Raw genomic sequence first — 27635 nt, 5'->3', positions numbered from 1 at the left:
TCCAGGGGGAAATGGGGATACCCGGAGAAGCAGAGGATCCCAGATATGTTGGCAGCATCTTCTCTGCCCCACGCTCTAGTCTCTTTTCATCTTTACAACAACCCTCTATGAGGGAGTTATTATTGCCCCCTACTGGAAACGAACTAAAACTGATGAGGGGAAAACAGGATTGTGTGTGTGTGTGTGTGTGTGTGTGTGTGTGTGTGTTTGAGAGGCTGGGACTTGGGAACTAGCTGGCTGGCCATGACTTGCCTTGGACATATGGGAGGGATCATGGAGTCTGATGGAAACCAGACATTTGACTAGGGAAGTCAGATCCAGAGGCCATGGGCACAGCTGGCAAAGACACTGGCCAAACAGGCTGACCCAAGAGTGATACCCAAGAGGCGGGACCTTGCCTGGGTGGGCTAGTTCAGAGCAGTAACTGCAGCAGACTAGGACAGAGGGTGAAATAAAACTCTTCCGGTAGAGAGCCCAGGCTCAGTGCTGAAAACACAAGGCCAGGAATGAGATTGGAGGCCAAAGATGGGGCAGGGGGGACTGACTGCAGAGCCATGCAATGACATGACCAAGCCAGAGCTACCTGGGGGCCCACAATTAGACCCAGGAGCCTTGGATTGGATGAGAGAGGGCTGGTCACCCCAAACCACAAAAGTTCCTCTGTGGTGGGGTTTAGGACACAACCCAAGTATTCTCTTCTGGGAACAATGTGACCCTGAAGGAACTCCATCCACTACCAAAGGAGTCACTTCAGGGCTAAAACGTCCATTCCTTTAACAAGGATGCTCAAATGCCCAAGAAAAGAGCTTGTCACTTGCATCACCACTTACAACCCAAGCTCCAAGAAAGGAGAGGCCTGGGGATGGGCCACAAGAGCAGCTTGGAGAAGTAGCTCAATAAGGAAGCTAACTTGAGAGAGGAACAGAAAAGTGGATTGTTCTAGAAAACGTGCAGGAAGTGAGTCAACAGCATAACCAGAGGGAGGAAGGGCTAGAGATCCATGCTTGTGTATGTCTTATCTCCAAGCAGATCCACGGCAGAAGCAGAGGGGGAAGGTGCTCGTGAGGATGTTGGGGGCCTGGACCCATTTAGTAGAGGGTATCCATGGAGGATATTGAGGGTCCAGTGTCCCACACGCTAAAGGGAGGTAGGCAGTGGCACGTGAAACAAGAAGATTATTGGCACATATAGGAAAAAGCCCGGGAAACGACTGAGAAGCAGTCGGCACCCAGGTCAACTCTGCAGACTTAACCAAGCCCACCTGCCCAAGCTCATGGCGAACTGCGCCATCTCACAAACTTTGGTGCCACAGATGCGGTGTCTTCACTAGAGGCCAGGGTGGGCTTTTTCTATGACTGCAGCAGTGAGCTGGTGTGATTCCAAGGTTGACGGTGAGAGGAGTTTACTTTCATACGTGTAAGGGCACATTTTCCTGCCCTTTGACTCTGAGATTGGACACACAGGTGAGGTATCTCTGCATCAAGGTCAAAGGTTTGCACTCCAGGAAGGAAACCAAGCAATCAAGGTCAAAGGTTTGCACTCCAGGAAGGAAACCAAGCAACCCAAGGAGGTGGTACTCAATCCTCTTTCCTACTAACACATGACATGTGTGATAGTTAAGTTTATGTGTCAACTTGCCTGGGCCACAGTGCCCACATACGTGGTCGAACATTCTTCCGGATGTTTTGGTGGGGGTGTTTAGGGGAATGATTAACATTTAAATTGGTGGACTTTGGGTAAAGCAGACTGCCTTCCATAAGTTGAAGGCCTGAATAGAACAAAGACTGACCTCCCCTGAACACGAAGGAATTCTACCAGCAGGCAGCCTTAGGACTTGACCTGCAACGTCCACTCTTCTTGGGTCTCCAGGCTGATAGGCTACTCTGTAGACTTTGGACTTGCCATCCTCCATAATCACGTGCGTGAACCAATTCCTTACAATCCCTCTCTCTCTCCTTGCTCTGGGCCAGGCACTGCATAAACGTTGCCCATGTACAAACGTTTCATTCCCACCACAACTCTGTGAGGGTCTCTACTGTGGTGGGGTCTGTAATCGATTCCAAAACGTGGGTCTCCCGGGATTGTTTCTTCTTCCCTAGCGTGTGACACACGATTGTAAAGAGCCAAGTAATTTATGTGCAAGCCAAGAGTGAACTGGATTCCTCTTAGGTGAGAAAGGAACTCTGGCCGTGTACTTCAATTTTTTGTTTATTCATACTGCAAATGTGTCTTTATAAAGCACCCAGAAAGTTCTCGGCACTGTTCTAGACCCAGGGGTAGCATCTCAAACATCAGTGGGTGTACCAGACTCCATCAGTGCCTGGCCAAAGTGTCCTTGGCTTTCACCTTTCCAGCACACACCTGTTGGGTCCTACTGTGAGTACCTTCTGCTCTCCATCTGGGGCTTCAGCACACCAGACAGGCCAGAGGTACCTCCAGCCCCACCCTATCATAGCATCAGATTCAGTATCCTAGGAGCCTTTATGTTTTAAAAGTGCCTTTTGATTGGAACCACTGTGCCGACCTGAATGAGCTTTTATTTTGCTTTACGTGTACAATTAAATAATTCTACTTTTTAACAATGTTTTATTGTTTTTTGTTAAAAATAAAATACATGGTCTTTTTGAGAAATTAAGAGAAGACAAAAATCTACAAAGAACATAAAAATTACCCAATTCCATCACCAAAAGACTCACTCATAAAAAATATTCATTTAGTTCCACGCTTGGTTCTAGATCTTAGGTAAACAAAAATCAATGATCGGGCTTCCCTGGTGGCGCAGTGGTTGAGAGTCCGCCTGCCGATGCAGGGGACACGGGTTCGTGCCCCGGTCTGGGAAGATCCCACATGCCACGGAGTGGCTGGGCACATGAGCCATGGCCGCTAAGCCTGCGCGTCCGGAGCCTGTGCTCCACAATGGGAGAGGCCACAACAGTGAGAGGCCCGCGTACCGCAAAAAAAAAAAAAAAAAAATCAATGATCCCACTTTACAAAGCTTTTGATATGGCGGGAGAGGAAATTTTGCTCTATTCTCTGAATTTCCTTCCAGTCTTTTTTTTCCTGTACATGGATCATATTTATTTAAAGCGTCAGTAAAATTTCGGAACGGTTTAGTGTTGTAGTGAAGGCCTTGGCCGGGGGGTCAGAGCTGTCTTCTGAGGATGGATGGCTCCACCACCCACTTACTGAGCGAACGAGTTACTGACCTCGCTGGGCCTCAGCTTCCCATTAGTAAAGTAGAGAGAATCATGCCTCTCGCATTCTTTAATGGTCCCAGTTTTACTGAGAAGTAATTGACATCCATCACTGTATAAGTTAAAGGTATACAGCATGACGGTTTGATTCACAGATACTGTGAAATGATCACCACTGTAGGTATAGTTAACGTTTCGCATTACTATTGTGAGAGTGATTCATAAAGAAAACTGCCTGGAATACACCAGACACAGGTAATGGATCTGCAGCCTCCACATCACGACCCCCTGCTGCCACCTCCAACATGAGAACATCCTCAAACCACGCTGGGTCCAGAGTCACAATTCGCTTTGTAGGACAGGCTGGCAGGGCAGAAACTTTGAAGAAAAGGTCACTTCCTGTTTTCATACCGGTTCCAGGAATTGACCTGACAAATATTGACTAGGCTGCCGTGACCTTCAAACACTATTTTCCTGTGGGTAGGAGGTGATGCAGCGCTGAAGACCCAGGGCCCCCAGCCCAGGGACCTTGCTGTGAGTACCACGCTTGTGTCTGAAATGAAGGCCAGGGTGGCAGCTCTCTCTCTCTCTCTCTCTCTCTCTCTCTCTCTCACTTTGGCAGAATAAATGGGAGAACTGAGTCCCCTAAAGGAAAAACGTGATGATGTACTCCTAAGGCTTGAAGTAGGAACTTCAGGTTTTAAATAACATTTTATGGATAGCTTGGCCTTTAAATGTTTTGAGAAATTCCCAGTATTCCTCAAAAAGTTAGACAAGAAAACGGAACAACACAACCCAAAATAAAATGATAAAGTTTTTGCAGCAACTTTATTGGAAACTCTGTTATATGAAAGAGTGATGATTCAGGGGCCTGGTCTGGAATTTGAATCATGCCCCTGCCACTTAATATGTGTTTCTCTCCTTAATAGGTGTTTCTCTCCAGGGATAATATTACCAAGGTCTTAAGGTTCTCGTAAGGATTCAATTTAAAGAAATTAAGCAAGTTTTTCTCCACTGGGGCACTGCTGGCATTTGGGACAGACCCTTCTTCTTTGGCTGTGACTATTCTAGCATTTCGAGAGTTTTCTCTCTCCCATTAAACTCCAATAATAGCACCTCCTTCTCCAGACTTTGAGATGATCCAAATACTATCCCCACTTCACACACATCCCTCCCCCTGCATTTGAGAACAAATCTGTCCGGGAACCAATGATACAATATAGCTAATATCCCTACCATAAAAGAAATAATAAATAGGGATATTATAATTAATTATGGAGTTCTTAATTTTCCTCTGGGATCTTTCTGGAAAAGGAATAAAGGAATAAATTGGGTGTAACTATATCCAGCCTCAGCAGAAAGGAGTGAAAATTAACACTGCATACTTCCTATGTGCTACGTGCTATATACATATTACGTCTTATAATCCACAAGCAACCCCACCCCCAGGAGGTAGGCATTGTCATTTGCATTTTACAAATAACACACTGCAGTTCAGAGAGCTTCCTTTACATTGTATCACCCAGTGATTTAACTGCAGAGCCTTGATTCAAACCCGGACCCCCTGACTTACAATTCAGTCCTCTGGGAAATAGATCCTCTGCAAGTTTGGGTATCCTGGGGGTTCAGTAGGTAGAAAATGGTGGTGAGTTCATTGGGGTAAGAAGAATAAACTGGAAATAGTTTTATTACAGCTGTACTTCTAATTTTCCCCAGGAGCAGACCAATTTTTAAGTTGTTCTGCTTCCCAATATGAACAGAAATTAAGCGGGCCTACAGCAAGCTGTGCTGGAGGGGGTAGGACGTGGCGTTGGGAAACTGCCTGCAGTACTTTGACCAGCAAATGTGTTTCAACGTAATCGATAACGCGGCTAGATTCGTCCCTCCTGACAACTGGCCTTGGGGGTTTGGTTGGGTATTTAGAGCACCAGGCGCTATAAATCATCTACAAAAATATGTAAGCGACCCAGAGATCATTGGTTTGGGCAAAAGGTATTAAAGGTGCTGATTAAGACACAAAATGTATCAGGACAGATGAGCAACAAGGATGGGGTGATTAGCTGTGGGCAGCCGCTGTGGCAATGGGACAACAGAAGGGTCAGTTTTGAAGGGAGCGAGGGGACGAGACTCCTTACGGAGGACAGCAAGGCGGGGAATGGGGGGTCCGAGTGTGTGCACGTGGGGACGTGTGTGTGACAAGCACATTGTCTACACTGCAGCTTCACCTTGAGCTGGAGCTTCGCTCCCAACCCTGAAGCACTTTGAACCCCTCGGGTGACACGAAGGCTCTTGTGGCACATTTTATAACTTAAAGCACAGGAGTTACTGCATTTGTTTCCTAGGGCTGCCATAACAAACTTCCACCCAGCTTAAACAACAGGAACGGATTCTCACAGCTCTGAGGACTAGATGTCCAAGATCAAGGCGTTGGCAGGGCTGGTTCCTTCTGAGGCTCTGAGGGACAGTCTGTTCCAGGCCTCTCTCTTGGCTGCTGGGGGTTTGCTGGCAATCTTTGGTGTCCCGTGGCTTGTAGAGCATCACCCTGATTGATTTCTGCCATCATGTTTACATCTCCTTCTCCTTGTGTGTATGTCTGTGTCCAATTTCCCCTTTTTATAAAAACACCAGTCATATTAGATTAGGGCCTATATTAACCTCATATTAACTAGTTACATCTCAATGACACTATTTCCAAACAAGATCACACTCTGACATGCTGGGGATTAGGACTTCAACATATGAATTTGTGGGATGGGGGCTACAATTTAACAGATATCTTTCCTTAAATTCTCCATCAACTAAGATACAGGTTTCAGCCCTTGCGTGTGACAAGAGGTACTCGAAATAGCAGGTTTGATGGAGACAGAGTAGATCTTTCTTGTCTCTTCCCCACCCTCAGGCTCCATCCATCCTGCGGCTTTGCCACCCCTCATTCCTCATGAGCTGCGCCCACCCACAAGGTCCCCAGGGCTGATCGTCGCATCCACACTCCAGCGAATGGAGACCAGAAAAGTAGAGGGCACTCCTCTTTCTGGGAGAGCCTGGCCCAGGAGTTCCACACATCATCCTCTCCCCTCCAGTCAGCAAGATTCTAGTTACTGGCAACACCTAGGTGCAGGGGAAGCCCAACATCACTTGTGTCACAGTGTCCTGACCATTCGTTCCATAGTATTGAGGGTTGCCCCAGTCTTTGAAAGTTAACGAGTGATTGAAAGAATGACTGGAAAGGAGAAAGATAAAAGAAAAAGAAGGAAGGAAGGAAGGAAGAGAGGGAGGAAGGATAGATACAGGGAGGAATGCAGGCAGAAAAGACCACAGAAGTTCTTTTTTTAATAGCCCAGAGTCCTTTTCCCAGCAAAATCTTACAGGCAAATCAATATGTAAAGCAGACAAGAGGCCGCTGCTCTGACTCTAGCCTGGGGGAAAGCATCTGGAGCCCACTGGCTCATCGCCGCCTCACCCTCCGTAGCAGCGGTCCTCAAACTTTTTGGCACCAGGTACCGGTTTCGTGGAAGACAATTTTTCCGTGGACGGAGTTTGCGGAGCGATGGTTCAGGCGGTAACGCAGGCAATGGGGAGCGGCAGATGAAGCTTTACTTGCTTTCCCGCCGCCCCCCTCTTGCTGTGTGGCCCAGGAGTTGGGGACCCCAGCTCTACAATACCCCGCCTGTGGGATCCAGTTTGGATGGGAGGTTTGCTGAATGTAAATGTAAATGTAAATTCCCTGATGAATGTAAGTGTGAAGCACTGTGAAGCTACTTATGAAGGAGAATGATGTGTTCACCATCTTGTTTTTAGAGGATGGGGCCAGCGTGGCAGTGGCTGCTGGGAGCGGGGATCCTGGCCTCTGTCTACTGGCAACCCTTTCCCGCCCACGGAGATAAGAGCCTGGGGGTGCCTGAAGCTCCCCGTGGCCAGCTCTCGGAAGCCCTCCCGGCCTACCGCAAAATCACACCCACCATTACCAACTTCGCTTTGCGTCTGTATAAGCAGCTGGCAGCAGAAACCTCAGGAAACATCTTCTTCTCCCCGGTGAGCATCTCCAGCACCCTGGCCCTGCTCTCTCTGGGGGCACAAGCTGACACTCCAGCTCAGATCCTGGAAGGTCTTGGCTTCAACCTCACGGAGACCCCAGAAGCTGACATCCACCGGGGTTTCCAGAGCCTCATCCACACCCTTGACCTGCCCAGCCCCAAACTTGAACTGAAAGTAGGCAACTCCCTGTTCCTGGACAAGCAGCTGAAGCCTCAGCAGCACTTTTTGGGCAACATCAGGGAGCTGTACCGGGCTTTCGCTTTCTCTGTCAATTTCACGGACTCTAATACAACCAGGAGGCAGATAAACGACTTCGTGAAGAAGCAAACGTATGGGCAGGTCGTGGACCTCCTGGAGGGGCTCACCCAAGACACGCTCATGGTTCTCTTGAATTACGTGTTCTTCAAAGGTGAGGGCTGCCTCCGGTTCCTCCATCCCCAGCCCTGCCCCTAAAAGGCACCTGTCTAGAAGCCTGTAGCTGTTTCTTCTGAAAGTTGCCTCTGTATATTTAAATAATGTTCTTATAGGGCTACTTCTTAATTTATCAATATTTGATTTCTCTTGCCATGTTTTTCCTATTCTAGTTTTATCCTGATTTTTAATACCACTGACACTCAATCTCACTTTTCTATTAATACTTCATTTTTTTAGAGAAATATTTTATTTTTTATATTATTGCCTATTTCAAACCTACAGAGATATGCAGAGAATGACATAGAATCCACCACGCACTCCCTCCCACCAAGAATTAGCAAATATTAACATTTTTACTATTTACTTCAGATTTTTTTTTTTTTTAAAAAATGTAATATTGCAGATACAGTTCAATTCCTTTTTAATCATCCCTTGGTCCCATTTTCCTCCTTCCATCCCCTGCCAGAGGCTACCGCTATCCTAGGGTTGGTGTGTATCCCTCACATCCATGGGTTCAACCATTACGGTCTGAGTCTGAATCATCTTTGATTCTCCAAAGGTGAGGAAAGGTCCAAGGAAAAGAGCTACCATTGACTTTCAAGAAACAAATTTCGTTGGACTGGAGCATAGAACACAATAGTGGAATGCCTAGGTGGGAGTGCTGAGAGTTGTAATAAAAAAAGTAATCAGGGGCTGTGTTGAGAACCCTAGACTTTATCTTAGGATCCCCAAATCACCAAAACGTTCAAAGCAGTGCAGTGACATACGTTGTAGAAAGTTCAGTCTGGCTACAATTTGGGAAATGAGAATAAGGGTGGAAGAACAGAGACAAGTTAGCTTGGTGAGATGGTTCAAAGTAAGACGGTGGTCTCAAATCAAGGTGTGGCTTTGGAGGCAGGATCAGCAGTACTTGGTCACTTGGAAGTGGGCGTGAGGGACAGGATGAACCAGCCCCCTCTCCCTGTCACCAAGATCGGCGCTGTCAGGAGGTGGTTGTCAGTGGAGATGATAAGTAGAAAGAGACGAGATACTGCACACAGGGACAAGACTGTGACAGATTCTGCATCTCTAACCAGTGTGGCTTAGTGCATGTCTGCCTAGACTTGCTCTCTTAGAGTGTGTTCTCATGGTTTTGTGGGTTTTGTGTTCCAAGCCAAGTGGAAGCATCCTTTGAATCGCTACCAGACCCCGAAGCAAGAGAGCTTCTTTGTGGATGAGAGGACCTCTCTCCGCATCCCCATGATGCACCAAAAGGAAATGCACAGGTTCCTCTACGACCAGGAGGTGGCCTGCACCGTCCTCCAGATGGAATACAGTGGAAACGCCCTGGCCCTGCTGATCCTCCCTGACCCGGGAAAGATGGCTCAGGTAGAGGCTGCCCTGCAGCCAGAGACCCTGAGGAAATGGGATCAACTGCTCCTCCCCAGGTAAGTGCCAGAGTGCAAGGACTTTGTTCAAGAACTCGAGCAGACCTTGATCAGCTCCAGTTGCAAGACCCTAAGCCCTGGCTTGGCTCACTGCCCTACCAGCTAACCAACTGTGTGGTCTTGGGCAATTCTTTCTCTTCGGGCCTTGAATTTCCTCACATGTAAAATGGGGCCATGATAACCACCACATTGGTTGGTTGGAGGATTAATCGAGTTAATATGTATAGAATATGAAATTGGTACCTGGTGCAGGAGAAGTGCTCACCAGGTATTAATCATTCTTATCCCCTCCCAGACATCTTTCTGCCTTTGCTCTTCTCTTTTTCTCCAAATAATAATTTACTACCAGAAGGTAGTTAAGTGTAGGCAACAAATCAGATCAAGGACAATTATTAAGAATAATTATGACCCCCACAGAATAGTGGGTATTTCTTAAGAGTGCCTCTGTTTTAATTAAAACATTTCTTTAAAAAATTAAATACCAAGAAAAACATTGTAAAAATCAAAATGCCAATTGCCAGTTTGGGGGAATCTCTACCTACCCCCTTCCATCTCACTTGCTTTTTGGTTTGTGGTTTTTCTCACAGTGGTTTTAGCCTTTTCTGATTTCCCTAGACTCCAGCTACCCATTCTTGAAGTGTATCTTCCTTTATGGGGCACTCTGGGATAAAATCTGGCCTCAAGTTCTAATTACCTCTTGCTGGATAACAAACCACCCCAAAATGGAATGGCTTGAAAAAAAACCCATCTGGTATCTCTCTCAGTTCTGTGGTGGACTGGGCTCAGCTGGGTGGTTCTCACTTGGGTCTCTCAAGGATGAAGTCAGATGATGGCCAGGGGGGGAATATTGAAGACTCCTCCACTCAGATGTCTGGAGGCTGGGCTGGCCGGCTGGCTGAGCTAAGGGCCAAGCAGGCACCTCTCTCTCTCTCCATGCAGCATGTCCATGAGGCTAGCTTGGGCTTCTGCACAGCAGCTCAGCACAGTTGATATTGTTATATGACAGCTCAGGGCCCCAAGAAGGAGCGTTCTAAAAGGCAGGAAGTAAAGGCTCCCACTCTCTTAAGGCCTGGGCTCAGAAATTTGCCAGTGTCATTTCTTCCATATTCTATTGATCAGATCATTCACAACCCACCAGATTCAAGGGACGGGGGGCGTATAGACTAAACATCTTGATGGCCATCTTTAATCCACCATCACCAACTGGTAGGCATCAGTCACCTGCATGTCCACGGGAGCCTTCTCTCAGCACCCCAGTGACATTGAGGTATCAAGGATAGAGAAAGGGTGTTTTGTTTGGGGTAGAGATTCAAGTACCAAATAAAAGAGATACAGGTCAAGAACAGAAGACAGGATTTAAAGTATTAGTCCTGTTGTCTGTGAATCTACATAGCTCTGGTCAGTTTCTGATTCCAGCCCCATATTCCTAAACTCCCTTGGAGTGAACCTGCCCCTTCCCCCATCACAGGAGGAAATACTATAGGATCTTCTAGACCAGTAGGTTTTCCCTTAAGAAGGGTCTCTTTTGACCTCCCACTTAGACCTTCAAAAATCAAAACCAATCCAAGTTATTTTTCTAAACCTCAGATGCTCCCTGATACCATTTCTTGTGCCCGAGAGTTACAATATCATGGCAGCATTTGAATGGGCTTTCAGACATGGAAAATTCAGGCTGCCAGGTTTCCCTCCATTCAGCTGTGAGAAAGATGAGTTTTTTCAGAGGAATCATGCTTCCTGGTAACTCCATTTCTTCATTTACACTGATTGAACACCTACTCTGCGTTGGGCTCTCTAACAGATACCCCTCAGCTAGACTGTACTCAAAGCCCCCTCCATGGTAGGGCCTACTCTCCAAGTTCTATCTGTGAAAAAATTATGTCAAGTTAGCCCTGTTTTCTGTTGTCCACATTTGTTTCCTTTTTTTCACCATTCAACCCCTGACTTCCAACTACCTCCCATTTCAGTTAGACATCAGGACCCTCATATTGGCCCAGGAGTTAAGCCGGTAAAGATGCTCTAACCTGAATTAGCATCTCTAATCTGAATTCCTTCGAGGCAGAAGTTTCCAAGCTGGCTATTAAATAAGCAAGCTTGCGGGTGTCATGGCAACTGTCAGACAATAATTCCAGAGGAGAATAATCCCAGGAAGAAAGGGACAGCTTTTCTATGGGTCACAAGAAACTTGCGAATGTAGCACAAGGAATATGGCAATCTGATGGCAAAGGCATGACAATAACAGGAGGGAGAGTTAGTCTATTGATTTGTGCCCACACTGTACATGCATGATCTCTCATCAGATCTTCAACAGGCTGTGAAGCTCAGACTGGTGAGAGATGGTGTACCTTCTATTAGGGGGTTGCCAGTAGATGGATTTAGGATATAGTTCAGAATCTGAGCCAACAGAGCTTGCTGATGAATTGGATATGGAGGTGGGATAATGTTAACCGTACTTAACTTCCATGGTTATTACATGGCTTCGATCAGTGAAGCCTTGTAATCCAATGTCTGGCACCTAGAAAGCCCTCCAGAAATGTGACAAAGATGAAGACCTATGGCTATGCCAGGAGTCTTCTCAGATCCAGACACAGACTCTCTGTGAGGTCTGAAGAGAAGGAAGCTCTGGGTTGTGGAATGTCCTGGCATAGCAGGTAGTGTCATGAGAAGACTGGTTCCCACACTCTGAGAAGCACATCTCCTTCCCAAAGCTCAGGCTGCCCCCAGACATGTCAAAAGCAGCACAGATAACAAGACAGCAGTGCTTCTCCGTCTGATTCTCTCCCCAGCCTGTTGGATTTGCATTTGCCAAGGTTTTCCATTTCTGGAACATATAACCTGGAAGAGATACTCCCCCATATTGGTCTCACCAGCTTATTCAACTTAGAAGCTGACTTCTCAGGAATCACTGGGCAGCTCAACAGAACTATCTCCAGGGTAAGGTGGTGAGTGTGGATGTGTGTTGGCAGAGGTGGGGTGTCTTTTCTCCTCTGACATGAGGTGCATTTGAAAGTCAAGTTCCCCCTTTTTTCTATTCTGGCTTTTTAATATCACAATCTTTAAGGCTTCTTTTCATAAGCATCTCTCTTTCCATCCCCACCCCCTTCTTCTAGACCTTTATATTCTTCAAAGCAAGGATGGAGTCTTGAATAGAGTAGACACACATTCAGGGTCATCCACAGAGCCAGAGTTTCCCCAGGTGTGGGACTAGCCTTGTTTTTATCCCTTAAACTTCCTCCGAGGGCAGGTAGTGAGACTCTATCTGCCTTTGTTATAGCTGTAGAGAGTAGTGGGCATGAACAGAAAATATATCCATCAGTTTTGCTGCAATAACAAATGATCCCCAAATCTCAGTGCCTTATCATCACAGAGATTTATTACCTGGCCATATGACATGTCAGAGGTGTGTCACTACCATCTGGCTACAGATCTACTTCTCATGTTTTCTTCCTTCTAGAATGTAGGTCAAAGGAGAAGCTCCTATTTGGGACATACCATTCTTATAGCAGTGGGAAAAAAGCAGAGATAATGTGCTATATCTCTTAACACTTCTCCTTACGTGTGGTCTCTGTCAAGGCCACTCACAAGTCATTGGCTAAAGCAAGTCCCACAGTCAAGACCACCGTCAATGGGGTGGGCTCATGTTCTCCTGCAGGAGGTACTGTAAGCCACAAGGCATGGGCGAGGGCTGATGAGATCCTACAGGAAGGGAGAGTTCATACTTGAGAATAATAATGCAATTTTCCACAGGAGGGAAGGCAATAAAAGACACTTCTCTGTTCTTCCATCATCTTCCTAAGATAGAGTCATTATCAGTTGGGTCTTTATTAGAAATTTCATAAGGAAAGTTTACTCTCTTTTATTTGGGAAAGACCAGCTGAGATTTGGAATGTGAAACCAAGGAACAGGGATGTGGTCTTGTGTGTGTGTGTGTGTGTGTGTGCGTGCGCGCGTGTGTATGCGCATGTGCACCCTCTGTGGAGAAGGTAAACAAAAAGGAAAAGAAATAGTTTAGTTTTTTACAGAATTTCTTCCACAGTGACCTCAGATGTTAGATTTATCTCTTCATAGACCTTTATGGAAATGAAAGAGACTGTGAACACCAATGTTTTTCAACTTTTTTTAGTTAAAGCCTCAGAATCCTTCCTAAGGAGTTGTGTGAAAATGAGGTTTTAAAAAAACAGAATTCTTTTCATGGAGCCCAGTGGAGGGCTCGGCACATCACACAACCTGGTTTCACTGAGCTTATTTTGAAAACCATTGATTCAGGCTGAGCAATCCATTTTGCTTTTCATGTTTTTTAAAAAAAATTTCTTTTTTTTTAATTTTATTTTTTAACATATTTATTGGAGTATAACTGCTTTACAATGGTGTGTTACTTTCTGCTGTGTAACAAAGTGAATCAGCTATACATATACACATGGCCCCATATCTCCTCCCTCTTGCGTCTCCCTCCCTCCAACCCTCCCTATCCCACCCCTCTAGGTGGTCACAAAGCACCGAGCTGATCTCCCTGTGCTATGCGGCTGCTTCCCACTAGCTATGATTTTACATTTGGTAGTGTATATATGTCCATGCCACTCTCTCACTTCGTCCCAGCTTACCCTTCCCCCTTCCCGTGTCCTCAAGTCCATTCTCTACGTCTGCGTCTTTATTCCTGTCCTGCCCCTAGGTTCTTCAGAACCATTTTTAAAAAGTTTCTTTAATTTATAATCATACTTGCCCTATCAAATCAGGACCTTGATCCATAAATTGCAACATTCTAAACTGCAAATCTTTTTTAAGCTGGGAGCACCTTTCACCATATCTCTAAAATGCGAGTGCTTTTTTTTGGAGCTCCTAATCTAATTGGGATATATGTATACATATGGCTGATTCACTTTGCTGTATGGTATACACTAACACAATATTGTAAAGCAACTATACTCCAATAAAAAATAAATAAATAAAGCCAATTAGGTGAGCAAGCTATTTTAAAGATGAGAAAACTGAGGCTAAGAGAGGGCAGATGCAGCTCGTAGCAGAAAATGACACGTGGGTCTGTGCCACGTGCACCCAGGTGCTTGGGAAATGCCCCTAAAAGTCGCTGTTGGGTTTTTGCAGCCTGGTGCATGCTCAGGTAGCCTTCAGCCCTGTTCAGGCCCATCTGTCTCCCCTTCAAAGAACAAACAGCAGGGTCAGGGTGACTCCCCAGGAAATGATGGAGGCGGAGAAACCGGGACGGGGCGGGAAATGAAATAAAGGTTGGAGTGCTGCCTGGGAAGGTGGGACCTGAACGGGGTGACTCCGCTTCCATCTCCCTCGTGCCGCGTGAGGTGGCATCAGCCCCTGGAAACGCCCTGCCCCGATGCTGTCTCTGCCCCTCTTCTCTCCTTCTAGGTGTCACACAAGGCGGCAGTGGACGTGAGTGAGCGGGGAACAGAGGCAGGTGTGGCCTCCGGCCTCCTCTCCCAGCCCCAGTCTCTGAACACAACGTCGGCCCCACACGCCCATTTCAACCGACCTTTCCTGGTGCTGTTTTGGGAGGTGACCACCCAGAGCCTACTCTTCCTGGGAAAAGTCGTCAACCCAGCTGCGGGGTGACGGTGGTAGGAGGCCAGGGGGTGTCCTGTCCCCTCCCTGAAAAACAGGAAGGCCAGCGCCAGCCTGCATCTCAGGGTTGCTCTGAGGACCATTTAATCAGTGTGCAAAAATGCTAATAAAGTTGGCCTTGGGTTTTGTGAACAGTGAGGGGCGATGCTTACGGGGGGGGGGTGAGCACGCAGAGCAGCGGTCAGTCATTCACTCTACAATCTCTTCCAATCTAGAGTCAACTGTGGTTAGAAATTTGGAGGTGAGAACAGCCTCCAATTATGGTCTCCTCAGAGACGTCCACCACTTCTGCCGCCACTGCTGGTCTTTCCTGAGTGTCTTTTGGGTCCTAGGAAAAGGCACAAAGGATATCAGGAGGAATAAGTGAGTCTCTCACTTCATAGTGGCCGATCTTGGCTATGCAGCAAAGTGAGGTCGTCCTGAAACGTCATTGCCTCGATGTCAGGAGTTAGTTCACCTTGAGAGGAGATTGAAGCCAGGGCAGGGGCTCTAAGACATGTTCTATGAAAAGAAAGGGATGTGAGGATAGGCCAATGCAATAATGGGCCAATCCAGAAACGGAGGTCAAACGCCCAAGGACAACCCCAAGATCAAAGAAAGTGGAAGGGTTGACATGACCTGGTGAGACAGTGGGCTTAAGGCACAATCTTGGTCAGTGGGATGAATGCGGGGGCTGTATTCAGAGGCAATGATGCATTGTTTAGAGGTCAGAAGTCCTACTCCCACAAGTGTGCCCCCCAGTCTTAAAAAGGCATCAATCTGGAAGTAGTGGGGAAACTCAGAAATGCCATCTTAGCTGCATGTATGTACCATACATGTGACAATACATCCCCACAATGAAGTCATTGTCGAGACCTAGAGGGTGGCTGTGTGTGGTACATGTCTAGGAAGAAGCTGTACCAAAAATTGCAAGTGGTAGAACTCCCCCATGCCCACCCAAAGGAGGCAAGACTCGAGTTGGGTCTTGAAAACAAGGGAAGCCTTAAATAAAGGGAAAGAGGGTAAGATAGTCCCGGAGAGGGCGGAAGAGACACACTATGGGCAAAAGCCACCAGGGAAAAGAAAGAAAAATGTATGTTCTAAGAAGAGAAAACCAGTTTTGCAGCAGCAGAAAGTTCATGTAGGGTCACAATGGAAGGTCATGCTGGAGAGGAATTTGGAGGTAAAGGGTTGGAGGCTTTGGATGCCAGCGTTGAGGCAGACTTCCGGACACTAGTGCATTCTTGCCACCTCCCACTGGTCAGCCAACCTTGGACATGATGCTTGATCCCGCTGTGCCTCAGTCTCTTCTGAAGAATGGAAAACATAAAACCTAAGTTACAGAATTGTGAAAATCAAATGAGGTCACGAATGTGAAGCATTAAGCACCTGGTAAACCGTAGGTGCTCAATGAACATTTGTTCATCTCCACCCTATTCTTTTGGCTGCCCCAGCCCTCAGGGCTGTCCTTTATTCTCACGGAGCATAGCTCAGCTCTAGGGAATGTCCAAATCCCCCAAGTGGCCACTGGTCCAGGTGCCAGATGTGAACCCTCCCAGTGAAATCATATAGGTAGCACATCCTCAGAACCCAAAGGTGTAGATGGAGAATCTTCAGGGACTTTGCCCAGGCATGAAAGATTCCATCTGGAGGGCAAGACTGCTCCTGCTGCAGGGACATTTGCTGTGACAGGGACATTCACCGTGACAGCACTGTGGCGCCCAGAGGGAACCGCTGGCCCAGGGATCAGAGCTGAGACTGTAGAGGCCCACGTGGATGACAGCCTGCAGGTTTTCTCTAGAAACATTATTGTTAGTGTCACTCACTGAGCTGTTTCTTCCTTCCCATCTTAAGCTGTCACTTTCAGTCATCTGTGCATTGAGTAAATTTCTCCCCAAGTGGAGATTCCATATGTATTTATACTTCAAACTGAACTTTTAACCATCTAGAAGAACCCGATCATTTTCTTTTTTTAATTTTCATTTTATATTGGAGTATAATTGATTAAAAATGTAGTGTTAGTTTTAGGTGTACAGCAAAGTGACTCAGCTATACATATACATGTATCTATTCTTTTTCGAATTCTTTTCCCATTTTGGTTATTCAAGAATACTGAGCAGAGTTCCCTGTGCTATACAGTAGGTCCTTGTTGGTTATCTATTTTAAGTATAACAGTGTATACATGTGTCAATCTATCCCTGCCACCAACAATTCCTCCCTGGTAACCTAAGTTCATGAAGAACCTGATCACTTTCAAGGTAAGTCAACAGCTCCCTAAAATGTATATTTTTAAAGATCTTGTGATTCTCTTTGGTGGGTCTTGAACCATTTCTGCCATGCCATTGAGTCCTAGCTACACTTATGTTGCCCCTGGGTCAAAGGAGGTAAATAGGCTTTGAACATTCAACTAAGCCCCTGGCCAGGTACAACCTACACGAATACACAGGACCCTGTGTGGAAAATAGCATTAAAGCCACTGTCACCCTACCTCAAGTTTCCATGAGTATCACAGAGTCCACGAAAATGGGCACAAATGTTCTCCCTTCATTCCAGCCAGGAACAGAGCTGAGAGCTTTAAAGTTGTCCAAGTAGGAGAGGGTGTTTTCTAGACTCCTACTTACTCTTCTGTTGAACTATTTGTCTTGTCTTGCGTCAGTACTACACCATCTTAATTATCGCAGCTCTGTAAGTCTTGATATTAAGTCAAGCCCTCCAGCTTTGTTTTTCAGAAGTCCTTGTTGGCTTGTTTTAATTTGTTTTGCTTTCAATGTTTGTTTGCCATCCTGTCCACTCCAGTAGTTCAGGCTCAAGTAGTTGGTGACTTTCTCTGTTCCCCCAGCTGCAGTCTCCCAGCACTTCATACCGGCCCCAATCCACCCACACTCATGGGATCCCCAGTTCCTATAATAAAACCCTTTATTACAAAAACTACTTGCAGTGCCTCTGTTTTCCTGTTCAAGGAACCAGACAGATTCAGATAAAAACACCTTTGTTTTGCCTTCATTCTTGAAGGATAATTTTACCGGGTATGGAACTTTAAGTAGGCAGATGTTTTCTTTCAGTGCTGGAAATATGTCACTCCATTATATCTGACTTTCACATTTTTAGTTGAAAAGTTATCTATAATTTTTATAATCCTTTGAAGGTAATGAATTTTTCCCCCTCTGGTTTCTTTACATTCTCTCTCTCCTCTCTTTTTTTTTGGTCTTTCACCTCCTTTAAAATGATGTCACTAGGTACAGTTTTTCATGTATTAATCCGGCTTGGGGTTCATATAACTTCTTGAAAATGCAATTTGAGTCTGTTTTGAAAAATTCTCAGAGACTGTCTCTTTAAAAATTGCTTCTATTCCCATTTTTTTCTTTTTCTGGGACCACAGTCATGCATATATTAGATGTTCCAGGCACGTCCCATATGTCTCTTATGTGCTTTCCTGCATTTTCTATTCTTTTTTCTCTCTGGGCTTAATCTGGATACTTTCTACTTGCCCATCTCTCACTTCTGCTCTCTTTTGCTCCATTTGATCTGCTGTTAAACCCCTCTATTTTATTCTTAATTGAAGATATTTTAATTTTTTAGTACTAGAGTTTTGATTCTTTTTATGGATTCCACTTCTCTGTGAAATTTTCTATCTTTTCATCTATTTTATTATACAGAATAATCATGGTTGAAGTCTGTGTTTGATGACTCCAATATCTAGATACCTTTGAGTGTTTATTCTCTGCTTTTCACTTTCAGTTATTTTTTTCTGTTATTTGTTATGCCTGGTCATTTTTTATTAGATGCCGAACAATGTACATCAAAAATTATGTAGCTGTGGCTATTTCCTTCCTCAAGAGGAGATTTGATTTTCTTCTCTCAGGCAGATAGAGTACAGACTGGGTTTCAGTCTCTTTTGGGGTCAGGTTTATTTGGCCTCCCCCGTAATGTAGCAGTGAGGAGGTATCCACGGAAAGTGTGGCTGTTTTCCAGAGCCCTGGCCCCTTCACATGTTCACGCACAAATTTTTGTTTCCTGAGTACTATGAGCCTACTAAAATCTGTGTTATTTTAGCTGGTGACTTTCTCATGATTATTCAGCATCTCATCCCATACATTCACCACTCAGGAGTCAGAAAATTCTTTGAAGGGAAATTGTATGCAGAACACTGGATTCACTTCCTTGTGGTTCTCTATTCTCTAGGAACTTGGTCCCTCGAGTCCTAACTTCTTGTTGCTTCTGAACTCCCGTTTTTGTTTCCCCAGCCTAGTGACACTATTATAGGCTCTAGGCCACTGTGTCCTGTGCCCCAGATTGCGAATCAGCAAAAGTCCCAGAGGGAAAAGGCAGCAGCAAATGTTAGCTTCACTATAACACAATTCCTTTCTCTCTGGAATCTTCTCCCCATCCTTATCTCATCCTTCTCCATTGTTCTCCAGTACCTTTAACCATCTATATTTTTTATTTTATTCAGCATTTATAGTTTTCTTGAGGAAGGATGAGTCTGATATTAGACTCTGTTCCATAATCAGATGCCAGATGTATTCTTACAAAGAGAAGTCCATGCTACGATTCCACGCCCACTGTAATAACCTCATATTAGGTGTCAACTTGGCTGGTCCATGGAGTGCGCAGACATTTGGTGTCCAGACATTATTCTGAGTGTTTGTGTGGTTTTTGGGTGAGATTAACATTTAAATCAATAAACTAAGTAAAGCAGATTGTCCTCCATAATGTGAGTGGGCCTCATTCAATTCACTGATGGCCTGAATAGAACAAAAAACTGACCCTCCCCCGAGGAAGGGAGAATTCACTTGCCTGATGGCCCTCACGCTAGGACATCAGCTCTGCAGATTTGGGACTTGCCAGCCTCCATAGTCACTTGAGCAAATTCCAATAAACAAAGATGATAGATACATACATACATACATACATACATAGAAATAATCTCTCTTATTGGTTCTCTATAGGGAAACTTTTTTTTTTCTTTTTAGAAGAGACCATTGTGTAATAATAAACAAGAATAAAATGCAATTCTTTATGGAAAAGAATAGTAATAAACTTGTATTTGCCAAAAACACAGTAGCTGATTATATACAGACTATTTACTGATGGAATGATCGATTTTTAACTTGATCTTATTTTATTAATTAAAGCAAAATTGCACTGATGCCAAAAGAGACAGATCAATGAACCAGTACATAAAACATGTAATAGACCCAACTGCATCTAGGCATTTGTTTCTTTTCTTTTTTTTTTACTGGTTTTAAATTTTTTTAACTTTTTATTTTATATTGGTGTATAGTTGATTAACAATATGGTGTTCATTTCAGGTGTACAACAAAGTGATTCAGTTATACATATACATGTATCTATTCTTTTTCAAATTCTTTTGTCTCTAGGGAACCTTGACCACACCACCCCACACTCATCTGCAATATCCAATGGCAACTCCACTGTGTGAGAAGATCCTTGGTAATGAGAAATCTTGTTACCTCTTCTCTGGATCTCTCAACATTGTAGAAGGGGGTTTGTATTTATTTTGTTCACTAATGTGTTAGAAACCAGTGTGCTATTAAAATTGTAAAAGGGCAGGGATCTGGAAAGCCCCATGGTCTACTCCAATTCACAGTCCCACCTCTCCAAGAGTTTCCTGATAGTGATGCTTGAACAAGATGCAAAAGGCAAATGGAAATCCAAGGTTTGTTTTACTGTTGGCCATGGCTTTGAACCGATATCATCCACAAAACCCTGGTCAGCTGAGCTGGACCCAGTGACATCTGCCTCAGACCCACAAGAACTGTTTCCTTCAAAGCCCAAACCCAAATCTGGAATCCTACCATTAAGACGGTTCAAGATAGAAAGCCTGTGGTAGATGGAGGGATGAGGGAGTATGGGATGAGAATGTACTCAAAGAGCAGACCGAGAGGGGATATGTTTGCCCCAGTGCCTCATGCTCCAAGTGTGATGGGGGAGGGGTCCATTCAAGAAAGAAAGCCCTCCTCGCCCCCAAGTTAGAGGAAGGGATGACCCTCTTGAAAGCCTGCCTGAAGGGCTCTGGCCTGGACTGACTGCTGTAGTTATACAGAGATGTTAGAAAGTGAGTGTCATAGCAGAGCCTTCTCCTATGTGGAGAGAGGGCTGGACATAAGATTGGGTCTGCACACATAGGCCCAAATCCAAATCCTGAGTTCAGCTTGTGGGCCACCAGTTTGAAATACCTATAAAGCATCCAGGTTGCTAAATGTTTAAATAATATCAGGATAGCCTGGGCCCAGAAGCCCATGGACTTCAGCACCAAATAGAGTAAGATTAATGAGGCAATACCGAATCTTGTGTATCTATGGTGATGCCTTGATCGGCTTCATGTTTGAGAGGGAAATGATTCTCGAAGTAATTGAGATCTCTCAAATAATGGGTACCCTCAGCCTACATTTTATCACCCACCATTTACAAGGAGAGAGAGACTGAGAAGATGTTGATCCCATACCCACTGCCCTATTATCGAAGACTAGCCCTGCCCCCTGCTGGTTATAGAGGATCATTGCCCATCCTAGAAGCAGCCCAGCACCCTCTCCTCTCCCTTGAGGCTGGGCCAAGGAGGACTTGTGGGAGGGGAGGGTTAACAGACAAAATAAGAACACCCAATTAAAAAATTTCAACAAGTAGGGGCTTCCCTGGTGGCACCGTGGTTGAGAGTCCACCTGCCGATGCAGGGGACGCGGGTTCATGCCCCGGTCCGGGAAGATCCCACATGCCGCGGAGCGGCTAGGCCTGTGAGCCATGGCCGCTGAGCCTGCGCGTCCGGAGCCTGTGCTCCTCAATGGAAGAGGCCACAACAGTGAGAGGCCCACGTACCAAAAAGAAAAAAAAATTTCAACAAGTAATCTTTTAGTTTAAGTATATCCCATGCTATGTTTGGGACATACTTCTACTTTAAAAAAAAAAAGGTGGTTGTTGTTTATACAATATTCAAATTAATATTGTCATATTTTTATTTGCTAAATCTGGCAATCCAGGGAGGGGTATAAATGCTCAATATTTGTGATGGGGTCAGAAGAAAGGAAAGGTCTATTAAGCTGGAGGGCAGGCTGGCTGGGCATCAGGGTAGAAAGAGCAGTGAATATGGTTAAAAGAGAACTTAGAAGAGACATCTGTGAGGCAGAGACAGCTCTGGACCCTTGCATGTGAGCAAATCCAGGCTGACCTGCTGAAGGATCAGAGACACATGGCTCAGGATCCTCCATCACCATGGCTGACATCCAATCTCTTGCAAAACCGTGAGTGAGGCCGTCCTAAACCAGTGGCCCAGCTGACCTGCCAGCTGACCACAGCTGCTGATCTAGCCCAGCCAAGATCAGCCAAGCCTGGGCCAGGCCAGAACTGCTCAGCTGACCTAAAGGTTTATGAGCTAACTTCCGGAGTGGTTTGTTATGAAGTATAGGTAACTGATATAAAGGGGAGAATGGGTGTGGGGATGGACCTCGGGAATTCCAGACCAAGAAGACAATATGATGAGTTGTGGTGCCTGAGTGCCCAAGTTCTCTAGGTCCTCCCCCCCCCTCCCCAAGGACTGAAGTAGCAGGTTTTGAGGTACCTGCTCATGTCCCCATCTCAAGGAATCTGATGTCCCTGAAGGCCCTTGAACAGGGCCAGCTGAGCGAGGGATGGGACTTGATTCAAGGGTAACCCGTCCATTGGTTGGCTGCCCATGAGTTGTGGCTGAGCTCAGAAAGATGAACTGGACCAATCAAGAGCTTTCCTGGCAATTCGTGAAGTACTGTGACACCAGAGCTGAAAGGTCATGGGTCAGCCATTAAAGGCCACTTGTGAAATGGAGAAGCAGAGGATGTTGTTTAGAAGTGAAGGGAGCAGATGCACAGAGGGACACAGTGGCAGAGAGATGGGCCAGAGAATGGCTTTCCTCATTTTCAGTACTGGTGAAGGGATTTGTTGGTGATCGTCTGGGCCTAGGGAGCAGAAAACTACTCAGGCTGGTATGAGAAGAGGGGTATCCATTGTAAGGATGTAGGGCCATCAAAGAACCCTCTGAAAACCATATAAGCATTTGCGGAAAAGTGGAAACTGCAGAGTCATCAGACAGGATAACCTCTCTCTCTCACCTTCTCTCCTGCTTAGGCTCTGTCTCAATGCCAGATCACCTTGCTTCATTTAATCCAGTGTTTATCAAGGTCATTTGATCACAGATATATTTTTGTCTCATAACACTTACTAACATCCCACAGATTTGGTGTTCTGTGTGACCCACTTTAAGGAAAAGGGCTCTGTGGTCTGCATTATGTTATCTATTGTTCTTTCTTCTTTCTTTTTTATTTTCCTTTTCTTAGGAAGCTCCTGAGGCCTAAAGAGATTGTTGTCCTGCCCAAGGTCACCCAGTTTTTTAGGGGCAAATTTGAACTAAGATCAGGATGCCCTTCCAGCATAGACTATTAGGCTACATTATTTATACTATTTATACAAGAAAGAAAAAGAAAAAAAACAAGAACAGCAACTATCACCACTGGGCATTAAGTGACAGGCACTGGTGTGAGATATTATGGGGGTTGAGAGGCAGGCGACAGATAAACCCTCCAATTGAAAGACAGGTAAGACCAGAGTGAGACTTCCCTGGGAGGAGAACTAGAAATCTTGTACAAGCCCCTGTGTCCTTGTCTTTTGAAGTAAAAGGCTGACTCAAGAGTTAATGACTGGGAAATGAGAAAATGTAAAAACGAAGAATAGCTGTTGGGCCGGGGAACTGGTAACAATTTAGACTATAAGTCCGCCACATAGCAGAATCACCAAACTCACAGTTCCCTGAAAGACAGAGATAAAGGTCTGAGACACATTCCTACCAGATGAAAACTGCTGACCATAAGAACATAGACCCCAGATTGTTTGGAAACAGAAGGTTGATGATGCTGACTCCCCATTACCTCAACACCAACCAGTCATAAGAACAACCACAAGCTGATCATGCCCTGCTCCTTGAACACTATGACTCCTCACTACCCCCTCCAGGGCAGGACACAGTCTTGAGGGCATTAGCCCACTGTGGCCCCCGTTGCCTGGCAAAATAATAAGAGCTACTCTTTTCTACTTCACCCAAAACTCTGTCTCCATGTTTCTATTAGGCACCGGTGAACAGAGGCCAAGTTTCAGCAACAAGTTCCCCGCTGTTCATCTCTGCACTTGGACACCTGTGCATACACCCCTGGATAACTCTCTGCACCTGGAGGCAGAGGCTGGACCACAGGGGCATGGGGCTCTCGAGTCAGAGTAGGCTGAATGAATTGGCAGATTGGCCATGAGTGTCTGGGGCATTGATGAAGGATCGGAAGCCCTGGAGCCAGAGAATGTAACAGATAAGAACAAATATAACAGAGAAGAACAAATGTAACAGAGAAGAACAAACTTGACTCCATACTGGATCTATTCCTTAGCTCTAACTCTTGTTGCCTGTGCTTAGTCGTGCTGGCTCTGCATCTTTGTAAAAGAATGTTGCCTACAGCCTGAAATATAGGCAATGATACACCATTCTCAAGGCTCTGATCCTTAAAGGTATAACCCTTTTCCATTCATATAGAGATAAAAAGTTGCAGAACAGAGAATAATATTTGTCTTGTTGGAGGCTTATAGGAACATTGTGACAAGACCAAACTGGACAGCTACAAGAACAAAGGATTCATACACCAAGAAGATTGCAACAACCAGCCACACGCCCTCCCCTTTTAGTAGAAAAGAAGCCTGAATTCTAACTTGGGTAAGATGGTTCTTTGGGACATGAGTCCACCATCTTGTCAGTCTGCTGGCTTTCCAAATAAAGTTGCTATTCCTTGTCTCAACAACTAGTGGCTCAATTTATTGGCCTGTTGAGCAGCGAGCAGTAGGAACTTCATAACACAAAGGGCTCCCTGTCACTGAGTGATGGAGTGAACATCCCCACTGCAACCGTAACCACCACCACTGGTCCTCGCTGTCAGTGCCTGCAGCCCTCCATGTGCTGGAAGAGACACCATCCTTGGCTCAGATGCCTCCACCCACTGCAGGCTCCCCATCCTCTGGCTTCAACGCTCCTGGAGGCTGAGGCCTGAGTTTTCAGGGCTAGGAGTGCTCCCTTTTATGGCCTTACAAGTGCGAGAAGGTCAGACAGACCCCACTGCACCTGCCAGCGTTGCCGCTAGGAGGACAACGCCTACTACTGCTGTGGAACTGAGTTTTGATCTTGGGGCCCTGGCTCTGTAACTGTCACTGTGCCTCCTTACAAGCCAGGCTCACTATTCATATCTCTGAAGGTCAGTTTCTGTTCTCAGCCTCCCTGGGAAGGGCTCCCAAATCTAACTTTCTTCCAAAAGGATTTCAAGCTATTTATGGAACTAAATAATATGAAAGAACATAACTTAAGATTTAAAAAAATGCAAAAAAGGCCATTTTAAAAGTATGAAAAAATGCAGAAATAGAAGTTGTCTATCATTTATCTTGTCTATACATGTACACTGAACTCAGATATAAGTTCTTGGCTTTTGAAGCAAAAGGAAATGTATTGGCTATGTGGTGTTTAGTGGCAAGGGAGAGCATAGACGTTTGTGGGCATAAAAACACTTATTGTTTTCTTCCTGGAATCCAGCTCCAGTTGGTCTTTGTATTAGCGCAATTCTTCTTGTTCTGGTTTTAAGAGGCACAGAAGCATTGTTCAAATGACTGATGCCTGCAATCAGAAAGAAAGATCAAGAAGATGCCACGATGTCTGCCTTGGCTGAACTACATAAGGCAATCTGAACAGATGGGCTTTGAAGTTGAAGCTCAGTTTTCAGGTGAGACAAATAGGAAATTAAACGGGGTTCAGATTTTTCACTGTCTGCCAAGACGCTGCTGCTCCCTGAGAGTGCTTCCGCTTAGGATGTATGTCGTATGGCTGGATAAGTAGGACACACGGTGATGTCATTAATTGTATGATTCAGCAAACTAGACCGACCTGCTCTAGCAATGAGGGGCTTTGAGTCTCCCCTTTATTATTAATGTTTAGTTCCCTGAGCCACACATGATCACTGTGTGCACTTCATAAGATCCATAGAAGTAATATGAAAAATAAAATTGTTACCCACCACCCAGAATGAGTCCTATTAGCCTTTGCCATATTCTTTTCTTAGAATATATACATTGCTAAAATAAATAGACACACACACACACACACACCCCCCAAAACAAGATCCTACCATGTATACTGCTTTTAAAATTTTATTTGGACATAACAACATATTATTTTAATGACTGCATAATATTGCATTTTTAGGTGTGCCATCCATAAGTCTTTAGTTTAAAATTCTCTAACAGGTTTTTTTTAATTTTAAGAACAAAAAGATGCATATCCTTTGAATATATCTGTGCAGTTAAAATTGTTCACTCAAAGGAGATACAAATTATAGGATATTGAAGCCTTTTTTTTTCAGATTATCTTCCCAAAATAGTTGTGTCTGGGTAGCCAGAGTTGATTTGAATTGTGATCTTTTGTAAATCAAATTCTCCTATACACATGAATCTGTTTCTTGACTCTCTCTCAGCCAGCGTGAACTGTCTGTGTTTTCGTACCTGGTACTTCATGTGTTAATACTGTAGTATCATTGTATGGAACAAGTCCCCCATATTATTCTTATTTTTTTAAAGATTTTTCCAGGGTTTTTTTTAAATAAAATGAGGCTTCTAGATGAATTTTAGGATCCTTTTGTCAGAGTCCAAGAAAAATTCTGCTGGGTTGTTGATAGGAATTATACTGTATGTATAAATCGACGTAGAGAAAATGTACATCTTATAAATTGTAGAGTCTTTCCATCAAAGAACAAGATGAATCTCTTCTTTTACTCGTCTGTATGTGGCCCTTACCAAGTTTTCCTTTTTCTTTTTTCCTAAAGACCTGGCGCATCTCTTGTTACTGTCATTCACGAGTGTATTACACACCTTGTTGCTCTTGTGCGTAAGATTTTTCCTTCCATTGGCTGGCTGCCTTTTCTACCATATATATGAAAACTACAGACTCACGTCTTAACTCACCACCTTAATGAATATTTTGAATGTGTTAATCGTGTCTAATACTTTTCAGTTTTTTTTCTCTTGGCTTTTCTAGCACTATAACAAGGTCATTTGCATAAAATGATTATTCTGTTTCCTCAAAATGATTTATTCCACTCAGGGCCAGAGATGGAAGGGAGAATCTTGAAATTTGGATCTGCAAGCAGGATGGGGTGACAGTTTAGCACTTATCCTTAGCCAAAGGTGGCCTCGGGTGGAAAGTTCTCTAAAACTGGATTTTTTTTTTTTTTTCCGGTACGCGGGCCTCTCACTGTTGCGACCTCTCCCGTTGCGGAGCACAGGCTCCGGACGCACAGGCTCAGCGGCCATGGCTCACGGGCCCAGCCGCTCCGTGGCATGTGGGATCTTCCCGGACCGGGGCACAAACCCATGTCCCCTGCATTGGCAGGCGGACTCTCAACCACTGCGCCACCAGGGAAGCCCCTCTAAAACTGGATTTTTACTCTCCCTGCCCAAAGCTTCCAATTCTTTACCTGTAGAGGCCATGATCCATCTGCATCTGTAGACAAGTGTGACTTGCTGCACATGACAGCTCCTGGTTAGAAGTTCCTTTCTGTTACCCATCACATGAACTCTAGTAGCCTCTAAGTCCCCCTGATTCAGCCTGAGAGAATTTCCTTCTCTTCCAGCTGGAGGATGCCCATCTGCACTCCATTGCACTGTCCAGCCTCTCCTGTTTCTAGGCTGTGTCGTGGGGCAGCTAATGATGTTTCCACCCACATGCTCCATCTATGTGAAGTTTGCTTTTTTTAAAATGGTCTGTGGGGTCCAGCACAGAGCAGGCAGAGGTGAAAGATCAGGAGGCTTTCACAGATTCGCTCTGGGGCCTTGCACTGCCCCAAACCAATAGTGAGATCTCAGCCCACAGGAAGTGTCTTGGGGACAATAATGCCCAGAGGAGTGGATGTTGACAACTGACACACTGATGTTTTAA

General features: G+C 45.1%; 1 protein-coding gene across 1 annotated transcript; it reads left to right on the top strand.

Annotated features, from left to right (window-relative positions):
• The first annotated feature begins 3573 nt into the window (after window positions 1–3573).
• On the top strand, window positions 3574–14788 carry SERPINA11 (serpin family A member 11). The gene is made up of 5 exons (XM_004262368.4): window positions 3574–3728; window positions 6993–7638; window positions 8797–9070; window positions 11854–12001; window positions 14444–14788. Exons 2-5 carry the CDS (start codon window positions 6996–6998, stop codon window positions 14645–14647), a joined length of 1269 nt encoding a protein of 422 aa, XP_004262416.1. The 5' UTR covers window positions 3574–3728; window positions 6993–6995; the 3' UTR covers window positions 14648–14788.
• Window positions 14789–27635: the final 12847 nt, after the last annotated feature.

This window comes from Orcinus orca, chromosome 2, assembly GCF_937001465.1.
Source record: "Orcinus orca chromosome 2, mOrcOrc1.1, whole genome shotgun sequence".
Lineage (NCBI taxonomy): Eukaryota > Metazoa > Chordata > Mammalia > Artiodactyla > Delphinidae > Orcinus > Orcinus orca.
Note: the sequence above shows the minus strand (reverse complement) of the source record. Positions and strands in the feature narration are given on the sequence as shown.

Coding starts and splice junctions, on each gene's coding strand:
- SERPINA11 (XM_004262368.4), top strand. CDS start 6,996: ATGGGGCCAGCGTGGCAGTGGCTGCTGGGAGCGGGGATCCTGGCCTCT. Junction 9,071..11,853: donor GATCAACTGCTCCTCCCCAG/GTAAGTGCCAGA, acceptor TTCTCTCCCCAG/CCTGTTGGATTTGCATTTGC. Junction 12,002..14,443: donor TCAACAGAACTATCTCCAGG/GTAAGGTGGTGA, acceptor CTCTCCTTCTAG/GTGTCACACAAGGCGGCAGT.